Source organism: Centroberyx affinis, unplaced genomic scaffold, assembly GCF_046629955.1.
Source record: "Centroberyx affinis isolate AG114_WGS23_722 - 3 ecotype Tasmania unplaced genomic scaffold, CSIRO-AGI_Caff_v1 ptg003028l_1, whole genome shotgun sequence".
In the NCBI taxonomy this organism is placed as follows: Eukaryota; Metazoa; Chordata; class Actinopteri; order Beryciformes; family Berycidae; genus Centroberyx; species Centroberyx affinis.
Genome location: NW_027281124.1, coordinates 104,722 through 118,274, shown reverse-complemented (window position 1 = coordinate 118,274; position 13,553 = coordinate 104,722). Strand labels below are relative to the sequence as shown.

Below are 13,553 nucleotides of genomic sequence, written 5' to 3'. Positions count from 1 at the left end.
TATATTAGTCATCATAATCATAACAATGCGAATCGTAAAGAGACCAGACATAAAGAGTGTCAGAGCAGCCAGGTGACCGGTGGATCATACTGTAGGTAGAAATGCCAGTTGGACATACATAGTAGAACATACAGTATGTTTCCTGCATACACTTGCATACATACATACATTGCAACACACACACACACACACACACACGCACGCACAGACAGCAGTAGGGTGTACACTCTTATAAACACATCTGTAAGTACATACAGTACATGTTGTGTTACCTTTCAGCACACCATGTGTTCATAGAAATACCGGTTGTGTCAACATATGTTGGTTGATTTGTATTGAAAAGTAACATGATATGTGTTGTCCCATCATACACACACATCTGTATTGAAAATTCTAGAGTGTAGAGTGTAGAGATTCAGACAAGGCATCCCCCTCCTTGTACTGCCAAGAAATAGGCTGACTGGTCAGAGAGCTGCAGTGTAAACATTGTTTGCCAGACCAAGGCAATCAAAGAGTATCTGAAGTCTTTAGAACTTTCAAAGCACATTTGATTCCCCCTGTCCCAACAGGCAGGGTCATACTCATAGATTATGTTTTATTCATCACTTTTGAAGGAATATACCAAGTTTTCTCATCACTTAACAGCTACAATTTAGCTGTTAAAGTGATGAGAACATAGACGCTAAAATCATCCAAGTGTTCCCAGTAGATCGCTGTCTCTGATGCTCCATGCTAACACTTTAGCATACACTATACTATGCTACTATACTCAACATAGTGTATGCTAAAGTGTTAGCATGGAGCCTACTATCACTCAACATAGTGTACGCTAAAGTGTTAGCATGGAGCACCAGAGCCAATGATCTACTGGGGACACATGGATGATTTTATATTTTCATAATTTCAAGGCTAAGTTGACCAACCAATCTACCACAAACTTGGTGTATTCCTATAAAACACGTCACTGCTGTACACCGGATCAATCAAATCCAAATAAAGTTCCAGCTGCTGTTTGGCATTAACTTGGTCTGTGTGGCTGTGTTTCAGATTGGGAGTTAAAAATGTAAATGCCGTGCTATAATGGGGTAGTTAGGAGGAAAAATAAAGCCAGACCTGCACATGTATAGACTGGTGAGGAGATTAGAGGAATGACTACCAACTTGTGTTGCACTGTTGAGAGCGTATCTGTATCTGTGTGTGTCTACTTCAAGTATAGTGTGTGTGTGTGTGTGTGTGTGTTTATGTGTAGGCTTTCTATATCTTTGTGTGCATACAACACTTTATGCAGTGCATGTGTATGCTTGGCATGCTGTGCAGTGGGTGTATGCCTTTTCTGTATTATGCTATAGAGGTTTTGCAGTTGCGTCACAAATCTCCTAGCTACCATGGATGGCACCATCATGGTGGTCCGGTGGACAATTGGCTGTGCACAAATCATTTTTTAAATATGTAACAACCTGACTAGAAAAACAGAAATACCTGAAAAAGATTGTTGTGGTGTGGCTATAAGTCAATTCAGTAATGTAAAAGTGAATAGTCTGATATTCCTTTCCGGTAACACTTTACAATAAGGGTACATTAATTAAGGGTTAGTTAATGCTTAATAAGCATTAACTAACCCTTAATTAACAGTTAACTAATGTGTCTGGTAATCATTTACTAATGGTGTTCATGTTAACTAAGGTATTAATTTATACATTATTTAAGTCATCTTGATAAACTATTAAATAATGTATAAATTAATACCTTAGTTAACATGAACACCATTAGTAAATTACAGATTAGTTAACTGTTAATTAAGGGTTAGTTAATGCTTATTAAGCATTAACTAACCCTTAACTTAGTGACACTTATTGTAAAGTGTTACCTCCTTTCCAGATTTAGGTTAGTGTGACACTGTAAACTTTCTTGTCTTTAGCTCTAGTCTCTACTCCAAAACACTCTGAGTTGTAACTTGAGAAGAAGAGTCAGCTCAGTTAACCTGAACAAACTGTTAGCTAGCTAGCTAGCCAGCAAGCTAATTTAGCAAAAATAACCGATGCTGAGATGCGACTACTAGCCACTGTTAACACTATCTTCTACTAGATACGTTAGCTAGTGTGTTACCAAGACAGTGATAGTTAGCTGACCTGATACTATGGTTAGCTAGCTATCAAGCTGACATTATTTTAACACGAAATCAGATGAATCAGTAATGAAATCAGTTCCCAGTCAAATACACCAGAGAAACTAACCATGTCTAGTGAATTCTGTTGCAATAGCCAAGAAACGCAATCATTTGAAGACCTCCAATATGGCCGCCAGAGGGTGTGTTATCACCTGAAAGCCCTCTATACATGGTGTGTGTAGCTGTGTGCCAGGTCTTCAGTATGTTCATGTGTATAGCTTATCGTGTGTGTGTGTGTTCATGTGTATAGCTTATGTATTGTGTGTGTGAAGTGTTATTAGCAGGGTGGAGTCTCACATGCAGACATGTCACACCGGGGTCAGTGTGTGTTTCGGGGGAAAACGCTTGTCGACTCCATCCGGACTCAAGCGTGGGTCAAGCCGCTATATCAAGGTTGTAAACGGTTACTGTTTCCCATCATGCACCAGCACAGCCTCAGCTACCCTATGATCGCGTTAAACGTCCCCCGCTCTTCCGCATTTTCACCAATCGTGGCTGAAAGACATGCTATAAGCGTTGCATTGCATCAAAAAAAACAACCTTTTCTCCCGTTTTTCCCCTTTAATACCTCTGTTTAGAAACGTACCATAAAGTATTAAACAGGCATTTAATTAAACTCCCTACAAAAATGGTGTGGCGACCATAGAAATTGTATTATATTATTTTTCTCCTTTAGAAAGACCTTATTTTTTTCTTTTTTCTTAACGTTTTTTTGTTTTGTTTTGTTTTTTTTTTTAGAAAAAAAAGACACTTCAGTTGAGGTTCCTGGGACTGAGGCGGGAGCAGTAAGGTGAATGACTGACAGTTGAACTGACCAATAGCCTTTTGAGGAAGGAGCACAACACAAGGACACAGGCGGTCAGTGTAGAAGGCCAGTCAGTATATAGCTGTGCGCCGCGATCTCTTCACTTTAATGTAGGTGGTTCTTTCTTCCGATTCGCAGTTACTAAAGAGCGAGGATCCAACTGTCCCTGAAGGTAGAAACATAAAAATCATACGTACAGTACGGCTAAAACAAATCCCATAAAAGGAGCGTGTGTAAATAGGCTACATGGAACAATTTACTGGAAATAAAAACCCTCTGGAGTCAGTTCGAAAGGAGCGAGTCGTCCGTGAAGAGAGAGGAGAGGAGAGGCGATGTCCAAAGATGTTGATCACCTGGTGTGTGTGTTAGCTATTTAGTGTGTGTGTGTGTGTGTGTGTGTTTTTCCCAGGGAGATGAATAACTCTCTGTCTTGCCACACATATCACAGAATTCCCCTGCTTATCTCTCCCCTCCAGAGTCTTTCACTTTCGCTCCTCTGCTACCACTCCTCCCTACTTTCTTTGTATCCAATCCAATCCATCCGTCCACCCAGTGATCAATAGTCCATCCGCTGACTCATCCCTCCGTCCGTCCTCTATCCACTTCTTTTCCTCGGTAAAACATCCATTCATTCTGCAAAGTCTTTATCCGTTTGATTTCACTTTCTGTTTCTCTCTCTCTCTCTCTCTCTCTCTCTCTCTCTTCCTTGTCGTCCGTCGTTCCTCCATGGCAGTGTAAAAAAAACAACGGTCGGGTCAAGGGGGGTGGGGGTGGGGGGTGGGGGGTGGGGGGGGTCGTGGTCAATCTAAGGCTCCTCCTCCCCGGTGGAAACAGCCAATCGCATGGCCACAGACAGGTGGTCGGTGAGGCCGGCCAGTTGGGTGACGAAGCTGAACTCCTCGATGTCCTGCAGGGGGGGGGCGGAGAGGACAGCTGTCAATCATCATGACATCAGCAAGCTTCCCCTTTATTCTGTAGCAATTTGCGATTTGTTCTGAATGAAAAGTGAATTCTAAATAAAACGCATTACTGTTGTTTAATAATTTAATACTAATAATAATGAATATTATACGATGCTTTTAGACTATATTACTACAACTATTACTATTACTACTACAACTATTACTAATAATAATATTCATTATTATTAGTAATAGTTGTAGTAGTATCGTCGATAGTATTAACAATATTACAGATATATTATGTATAATAATATATAACAACAATATAGAGGTAACACTTTACAATAAGGGTCACTAAATTAAGGTTTAGTTAATGCTTATTAAGCATTAACTAACCCTTAACTAAGTGACCCTTATTATAAAGGGTTACCAATATATACAATACATAAAATAACAAAAAAATAAACTACGACTAACTATTAATAATGATAATAAGGAGTAGTATCAAATTATGAAATAATAATGCATTATATTTATAATATATATACTCTTGACAGTGATGGTTTATCACAGTAGACAGATATAAGCACCAATGGAATCATTTTACTCTTGTAATTTCTCTTCCTCTTTGATTAATGTGTCATGTTGCTGTCTTTTATACAGGAAATTATATGGAGATTGAAGGAGGGGGCATTATGGAATAATGTGTGTAAATCATATGTGAAAATTTATGCGGGGTTGTTTCAAGAGACCAGGCTGGGTCTCTTGAAACAGAAACAGGGAACAGAAAATGAGCCACTTTATCACTTTTACAAGGCAGTCAGTGTGGAATGAAACGTCCTTACAGTGACTACAGTCTGGCACAAGGTGGCAGCTTAACGCCATTGAGAGAGAGAGAGAGGGAGAGTGAGAGAGAGAGGGAGAGAGAAAGAGAGAGAGAGAGAGAGGGGAAGACGATCCATGCAAATGAAGTGATTTGTTTTTCCCGATCCGTTCCGATCCCCCAGACAGACTGTGATAACAACATCGCCCTCGTTCCTTCCCAGTTTGTCTTGTCCCTCTCTGGCTCTCCTGGCTTCAAATCTCACTTCTCTTAAAACAGGTGAAAACTTCTACCAGTGGGCTGAGATCATTCCACTTGTTTCCAAATGCAGTTTCAGTATCAGTATCTTGAAATAAAGATCAGACTAGTATCAAGAAAATGACAGATTGTTTTACGTTGTTCAATAAAAGCAGGATTGTAAGACTAAGTGCTGCACTCTTCAACAAGGTAAAAATCTGGAGTCCTGATGCAAAACCAGTTGAGAGCCACTGGTCCCCTGCCCTGGCTCTCGCCTATAAATAGCTTTCACTGTGTGTGCAATTACATTGAACCGCATAGTCTCGCACAGCCTCACTTCAAGTCCCAAAACCGGCCAGTCCCTCTGACTTATCCGGGATTCATAAATCAAGCCCCGTCCCACATGGCTCTGAGAACTGGCTGCAGCACCTGACTCATGTTTGATTTAGAACTTTGATGCATCTAAACTTGTGTATATTCACATTATGTTCTGGAGGGGTTTGACTTGAAACCTCATACTGTAAATCATCTTTTTGGTAAAGTAATATATTATTAGCCTACATACTTTATAAGGGATCTGACATTTTATTGCATCGGGTGCCAGTAGTCTACAGGTTGGAGAAGCAGGTTCAAATCCCCAATTAACTTTCCCTGGATGAATAAAGTTATTGCATTATCTGACAGTTATTACATTATCAGCTGCTTCATGCTCTTTTGCATGAGGTTGTGAACCAGATTTGAACCAGCAAAGACTCAAACTGGGACAAAGCTGTTCTGACAGGGTATCTGCAGGTTAGACTTTTAATTTGCTACCTGGAATTGAAGTTTAGTCCAATTTAACAACCACAATAAAAAAAATAATTTGATTGATTTAACAGTAATGAATGAATGAAAGAATAAGAAAGTACAAGAAACTATAAATCGGCAGTAGAGAAAAAGGACACCAGGAAATGAATACTTTAGAGACATGGATGACTAATTATGTTTGTAAGGGTAACTTCCTAATTTCCTAATAATGCCCTAGAAAGGAACTTTTCGTAGGAAGTTTCCTGGAAAGAACCATGACACGATGTACTACTTCTAGGGGAAATAGAGAAAAAGTTCAAAGGTACTTTGGTAGCTGGTAAGTACCTCCAATTTCTTCTGGAGTTTCCAAGACCATGAACCATGACATGATGTAGTAGAACGTTACCTTTGTTTGTTTGAGTCAACATGTGGGCCAACCTTCATGTGAACAACTGTACATAAATCTGTCCTTACATGGTGAAAACCTCTGAAAACTGCACTTAACACATTTGAACTCTTTATAAGGCCTTCAATTTTGATCATTGAAGACCTTTTTCAGAGTTTTTAAGAATCCTCTAGTAAACAGTACCAGTTTCCAGTCCTGCTGCTGGCCCTCGTCGCTGTAGAGGATGTAGTCAATCCGCCGCCCGTTGCCCTTCAGCGGGATCTTCCTCCCCTTCTGGCTGCTGCCGGGACACTGGCTCTTACTGGGCGGGAACACCAGGTACTCCTTCCTCCCCTCCTCGTTCTCCATCACTCTGACGGAGTTTGGACGCAGAGAGAGAGAGAGAGAGAGAGAGAGTGTGTGTTTGTGTGTGTTATGTTACTGTGCCCCTATTGTTTTGAGGACCAAACGTCCTCACAAGGATCGAAAGATAAGGAAAATCCGACAAAGTGAGGACATTTTGCCGGTCCCTCCTCTACAAGGGCTTAGTTTAGGGTTAGGGTTATGTTTTTTCCAAGTTTGTTTTCCTCCAAATTTTCAAGCTGAAATGAAATGAATCTAGCACTGGGAATGAGACGCCTGAATGCAGGAAAAGTATGATAGAAATGCATATATATATATATACATTTACATTCTGGGGCATATATTCTTGTAATTCCCTAAACAGCCACAAGAGGGAGCACTCAAGCACAAATTGGATTGTCATTTTAAGGATAAGATTAGTTTATGATTAGGGCTTGGGTTTAAGGTTAAGGTTAGAATCAGGATTAGGTTTAATTTAGGGTGAGGGTATTCTTTTATTCCCCAGTCAATTAGGTTACTTTACCAAGACAGCAGGAGAGTCAGGATAGTGCCATAATAATCATGAGATGTGCAATACCTATCTACCTACCTCTGATGCTTATGTGTAATTGAGTGTAGTGTGATTATGTGCTTTATGTGCAATGTAATTGTATGTTTACCCTGTGTATGATATGTATTTATTCTTATCTTTTCCTACACTGTATTGGCTTTTATACACCAAATTGTTTTTTATTTGTTTTCTTTTAAAACCTGATGATTTTAACGGCTTGTCTGTTTTATTTTGCTGCCTTTGTGAAGCACTGGATTTTGAAAAGTGCTCCATAAATAAAGATTATTATTATTATTACTATTATTATATTATTTCTTTTTTAAAACGGAGCTGCTATGATGCATAACAAATTTCAGAGAAATCTGACAATAAAGTTCTATTGTATCATACCTTTGCCATGTAGTGGAAAGGCTTAATGCTAGAATTAGGGATTAAGGAATGAATTTAGTCAACAGTAGAGCCCCACAAATACAGTAAAACAAACCTGTGTATGTGTGTGTGTTTGTGTGTGAATACTTGCACACCTATGTGCACCCACACATTGAACTCACTTTTGTAAACTTTCAGGTGAGCTGGCCTCGTCGTCGTAAAGGCCGCTGGGATCCAGTAACGTACCTGTTGAACGACAGCGCAGAGTCATCAGCACACACGCTCATTTCACCTCACACCACATTTCACTGAGTCATTCCTATGTTCCCAGGGTCCTATGTTCCCCAGTGCTAGGGTTAGAGTTAAGGTTAGGGTTAGAGACCTTCAAAATCAAATAAAATGATAATCATTGGTTTTGTTGTGTTTATATAGCTGTTTTGAAGCCTTGTTCCAATAAAAAAACTGGATAATATTTATGAAATATTTTAACTAGAAACCGGTCAAATTTGACCCGAACACAATAGGAGGGTTAATGTGTGTTAACAGAATATTGACTGGGGAACATAGGACCCTTGGAACATAGGACCTTGGGAACTTAGGACCCTGAGAACATAGGACCCTGGGAACATAGGACCCTGGGAACATAGGACCTTGGGAACTTAGGACCCTGGGAACATAGGACCCTGGGAACATAGATACGCTCCCCATTTCACCGCCAAATCACACGCAGTGGAAACACCCTCCTGCATGAAGATGGCAGCACTCCGTAAAGTTCCTCCGGTGGCTCCCTGGTTGCCGGAGCTCTCGTGAAGCAGAGTCTGCTGCACAGCCGGCACATTTCACAAAGTCTAAGAGCAATTCTTAGATCGGCGAAACAAAGATGTTTCGGCATCTGAGGTGTCAGGCAGGAACACTCCGCCACCCAGACAGGCTGGTGGTAGAGAAATGAGCTTCCTACTAGAAAATACTGTTCACTCAGCTTTCACGTGGTAAATACTGCTAGAAAATACAGTTCTCTCAGCTTTCAGGTGGTAAATACTGCTAGAAAATACTGTTCACTCAGCTTTCAGGTGGTAAATACTGCTAGAAAATACTGTTCTCTCAGCTTTCAGGTGGTAAATACTACTAGAAAATACTGTTCACTCAGCTTTCAAGTGGTAAATACTACTAGAAAATACTGTTCTCTCAGCTTTCATGCTAGAAAATACTGTTCTCTCAGCTTTCAGGTGGTAAATACTACTAGAAAATACTGTTCACTCAGCTTTCAAGTGGTAAATACTACTAGAAAATACTGTTCTCTCAGCTTTCAGGTGGTACTACTAGAAAATACTGTTCACTCAGCTTTCACGTGGTAAATACTGCTAGAAAATACTGTTCTCTCAGCTTTCAGGTGGTAAATACTACTAGAAAATACTGTTCACTCAGCTTTCAGGTGGTAAATACTACTAGAAAATACTGTTCTCTCAGCTTTCAGGTGGTAAATACTACTAGAAAATACTGTTCACTCAGCTTTCAGGTGGTAAATACTACTAGAAAATACTGTTCACTCAGCTTTCAAGTGGTAAATACTACTAGAAAATACTGTTCTCTCAGCTTTCAGGTGGTAAATACTACTAGAAAATACTGTTCACTCAGCTTTCAAGTGGTAAATACTACTAGAAAATACTGTTCTCTCAGCTTTCAGGTGGTACTACTAGAAAATACTGTTCACTCAGCTTTCAGGTGGTAAATACTGCTAGAAAATACTGTTCACTCAGCTTTCAGGTGGTAAATACTACTAGAAAATACTGTTCACTCAGCTTTCAGGTGGTAAATACTACTAGAAAATACTGTTCACTCAGCTTTCAGGTGGTAAATACTACTAGAAAATACTGTTCACTCAGCTTTCAAGTGGTAAATACTACTAGAAAATACTGTTCTCTCAGCTTTCAGGTGGTAAATACTGCTAGAAAATACTGTTCACTCAGCTTTCACGTGGTAAATACTGCTAGAAAATACTGTTCTCTCAGCTTTCAGGTGGTAAATACTACTAGAAAATACTGTTCACTCAGCTTTCAGGTGGTAAATACTACTAGAAAATACTGTTCTCTCAGCTTTCAGGTGGTAAATACTACTAGAAAATACTGTTCACTCAGCTTTCAGGTGGTAAATACTGCTAGAAAATACTGTTCACTCAGCTTTCAAGTGGTAAATACTGCTAGAAAATACTGTTCTCTCAGCTTTCACGTGGTAAATACTGCTAGAAAATACTGTTCTCTCAGCTTTCAGGTGGTAAATACTGCTAGAAAATACTGTTCTCTCAGCTTTCACGTGGTAAATACTGCTAGAAAATACTGTTCACTCAGCTTTCACATGGTAAATACTACTTGGGAATTGGGCATTTGGCGAAAAACGTCCCAAAAATGTCTCAGATTTTCTTCTCATAAGTCACCTCTCGTTTTAAATATCCACCCAAGGTGCCGGAGTCACATGGAACTCCTCAGAATAAAGAATATGGAACTTCCGCACACTTCGATCTATGTAAACTTTCATTTAATTAAGCGCAAACAAGGTCAAACAAGAGCTTCTTCGAGGCACAAGGTCTTGTTTGACCGAAAACCTCGCACTTTATTAAAAGAAAGTTCCTTAGCTTTCAGAAATGCCATGGCGGGACACCACTAGGCTACTTGGCGGCTTCAAACGAGTACACCTCCATGCCCTTGCTTTATTCCCACATGAAGTGAACGCAGCACAAGTCCTGCAGGTTGTGTGTGTGTGTGTGTGTGTGTGTGTGTGTGTGTGTGTGTGTGTGTGTGTGTGTGTCTGGCCGGCTGGCATCCCGACTCCCTGGAAGATTACTGGCGCTTTCAGAGTTCGGCGCATTTCACGAAAAAAAAAAAAAAAAAAAAATCTATCAATGCACCATCAATACTTTGCCTCACAATAGCAACTGCCTGCCTGCCTGCCTGCCTGCCTGGCTCTCTGCCTGCCTTTTTGTCCGCCTGCTGTACGTGTCGAGGTATAATCTCCCTTTGGATAAGCATTACGCGACGGGATAATCTTTCCTTCCCGTCCCCTTTCAATGCATTCTTCCTCTCTTGCCGTCTTTCTCTTCCGTCTTTCTTCCCCGCGCTGCCTAATAGCACACCGACGGGGGGGGGGGGGGGGGGGGTTGGGGACGGGGGGGGGGGGGAGCGCAGATCCGTTCCTCTGGCTCGCCCCGTACGTACGCGCAGACGTCTCCGGTCCAAATAAATTAAGCCCCCTTTTTTTTTTCCCTGAACGAGCCCTTTTCACTCCGCCCTGCCCCGCACACTGTCCCCGAAATACCGCTGGCCTAAATAACGCTTCATACCCAGACCAAAACCCTCCAGTTTTTTTTTTTTTTTTCTTCTCTTTTTTAACGTCACTAATGCCCGCGTATCAGCACACTTGTACCGGGTGTGTTTGAATTCACACAGTGGGGTGCGTCCAGATTTATGCCAGACAAGAGCCAGATTATAGATAGTGATGGCGTGCGTATGTGCACCTATATGTGTTTGGATGTGTATGTATTTTCATGGGGAACAATGCGTGACGTCGGAACGTGCGCCCCGGAGGAAATGTGTGACTCGGCTTGTGTGCATTTGCAATGAACAACGAGGAGTGTGTGTGTGTGTGTGTGTGTGTGTGTGTGTGTGTGTGTGTGTGTGTGTGTGTGTGTGTGTGTGTGTCCTCTCACCCAGAGCCCATGGTTTGTCCTCCCCGGGCCCCAGGCGACATGGGTCCTTGTATTGAGTAAAGAGCGCATGCTGCTGTTCCAGCTTGTCCTCTGGAAAAAAACAAAAAAACACAACAACCACATACATAGCATTACAGACAGCAAAAAAAAAGTAATACATTACAACATTATGACTTTATTTATTAGTGCCTGGGAGCGGTAGGAGAAGTCCTTTTCCTCTCCAGTGAGTGATCAGGAAAGCAAACAATGACCCATGTTCTTGTTGTCCTTTTACTGGAATGAAATCCAGTAGTAATGGGAATACTTTTGTAATGGGAAGTCAACTTTTCTTTCATTTCTGATCTAAACTAGCTCAGTTTACGATGAGTAATTATGACAAATCAGGGGATATGGGTGGGTTATACTATAGTTTTTGGATAAATCAACTTTGATCCTATTTAGAGGGGGTGATAACAAACGTAACAACTCTTTAAAATTGGTAACTAAATATTATTGATGAAGTTATGACTAGTACTCGTCACTACCATCGCTATACATAAAATTATAGTACAGTACTAGTAGCAAGAAGACAGTACAATGAATCCTATACTTACAGCAGGTTTGACTGAGATTGACTGAGTTTTTGATGATTGTTAATAATATTGATATTTTTTAGATAGAAGCTGTCCATAGCTGATATTTTGTGCTTTAAATTGGACCATTTTCATGCCAAGAAATTCCCCCCAAAAATGACAAGGATTCAGATTTTTATTCTTGTCAGGATGTAAAAGCCTCTGAAACAGCTTTTAGACCATCATGGGACACTAAAACTCTCCACTGAAACCCAGACTAATGAAATTCTTAGGTGGGTTTGCAGCTCCTTAAGGGAAATCTTCATCGAATATTTCACAACTTGCCACCCCTTAAGAGTAAAAAAAAGGGAAGAACCTCCATCAAACTGATAAAAAAAAGTATATATCTACCCTTCCCCTTACCAGAGGAGCAGTTGTCAAAGTTGAGGTCTCCCAGGATGACGTCGAAGGCCACCAGGTCTTCCAGCACCTTTTCTCCTTCCGGTGGTTGGGATGAAGACTGGCGAAACTCGGCCCCCCACTGGAGCAACAGGTCCAGCTGCTCACAACGCACCGACGCATCGCCTGGCGGATGGAGGAGTGTGTGTGTGTGTGTGTGTGTGTGTGTGTGTGGTAGAGAGAGGGAGGAAGGAGGGAGGAAATGAGAGAGGAAGAGAATTAATACAAAGCGTCGCCCGTCAAGCCACCCGAGCGTATCTGAATTAAATTGAATTGAACCGACCTAAGAAAGAGAAAGCGAGAGAGGAGGAAAGAGGGATGGAGAGCAGGTCTGGGTATTGCCAAGGAGCTCACAATACAATTCACTATCGATAGAGTGGGTCAGGATACGACTCAATATGACACAATATGAAACAATACAATATGAAAAAATCCGATACAATACGTTCCGATGATGATGGCACACACTTATTTAAAGTTCCATCTGTTTTTAATTGTATCTCTGTTTGTTTGTTTGTTTATTTTTAGTTGTACCTGTTTATCTCTTGTATTACCTTTTATTCCTATTTTTTATTTAAAAAAATTTGGCACACATTTTTATGTAAAGTTGAATCTGTTTTTAATTGTATCTCTGCTTGTGTGTTTTAGTTGTACCTGTCTGCCTCATATATTAACTTTTATGCCTATTTTCTATTATTGCTGCTTTTGCGTTTTATTGTATGTAAAGCACTTTGTAAACATTGTTTTTCAAAAATTGCTATACAAATAAAGTTATTATTATCATTATTATTATTATATGATACGATGCAATACAAAGCGATACAATATATATATGATATGATGATATATATGGCTCTGGACACAATACGATACTCTATGCTATGATTCCATATAACAGTGATATTTATTTATTATAATGCTTTGGCAGCATTTGTTTCTGTCCGCTTATGCCAACAAAGCCAATATAAATTTTCGAATTTGAAACACAAAGAAGAGAGAGGGAGGGAAGGAGAGGGAGGAGGTGAAGTGTGGGGGACAGAGTGTGAGAGAGAAATAATAGCTCGATAGTGGAGAGTGTGAGAAAGAAAGAGGTGTAAAGATATTGTTGGGTGAGTAGGTGGCTTTGGCTTTCATTTTGATTTTTCCCAGCTCCAGCTCAAGTACATGTGAAATCTATTTGTTTTGTTTTTTTTGTTTTTTTTGTTACTGTAGCGTCCAACAGAACATGTTTGTTTCATTTTGGGTGTTCGCATAGAAAAAACAAAGAAAAGTATGTATGCAAGCACAGATGAATGCAGCATACCAGGGTTTGAGTAAAATATGTTTTGGAAGGCAAATACGGATATTTTTGGATTCAAGCTACCAATAGCTGATTTACAAAATCTTCAAATTTGGCGATTTTCATGTCAAAAAATTACAATAAATGACAAGTATTCAGTGTTTCCCAGAATTGTCT

At 40.3% G+C, this 13,553-nt stretch overlaps 1 protein-coding gene across 1 annotated transcript in view; it reads right to left on the bottom strand.

Annotated features, from left to right (window-relative positions):
* Nucleotides 1-3,777: 3,777 nt before the first annotated feature.
* Nucleotides 3,778-13,553, bottom strand: part of smpd3 (sphingomyelin phosphodiesterase 3) — a 28,475-nt gene continuing 18,699 nt past the window's right edge. Inside the window, exons 5-9 of the mRNA XM_071537383.1 lie at nucleotides 12,062-12,223; nucleotides 11,088-11,177; nucleotides 7,570-7,633; nucleotides 6,310-6,478; nucleotides 3,778-3,879 (exon numbers count right to left, since the gene is read on the bottom strand). Coding sequence (XP_071393484.1) covers nucleotides 3,778-3,879; nucleotides 6,310-6,478; nucleotides 7,570-7,633; nucleotides 11,088-11,177; nucleotides 12,062-12,223 — 587 coding nt within the window. The remainder of the gene's footprint in view (nucleotides 3,880-6,309; nucleotides 6,479-7,569; nucleotides 7,634-11,087; nucleotides 11,178-12,061; nucleotides 12,224-13,553) is intronic.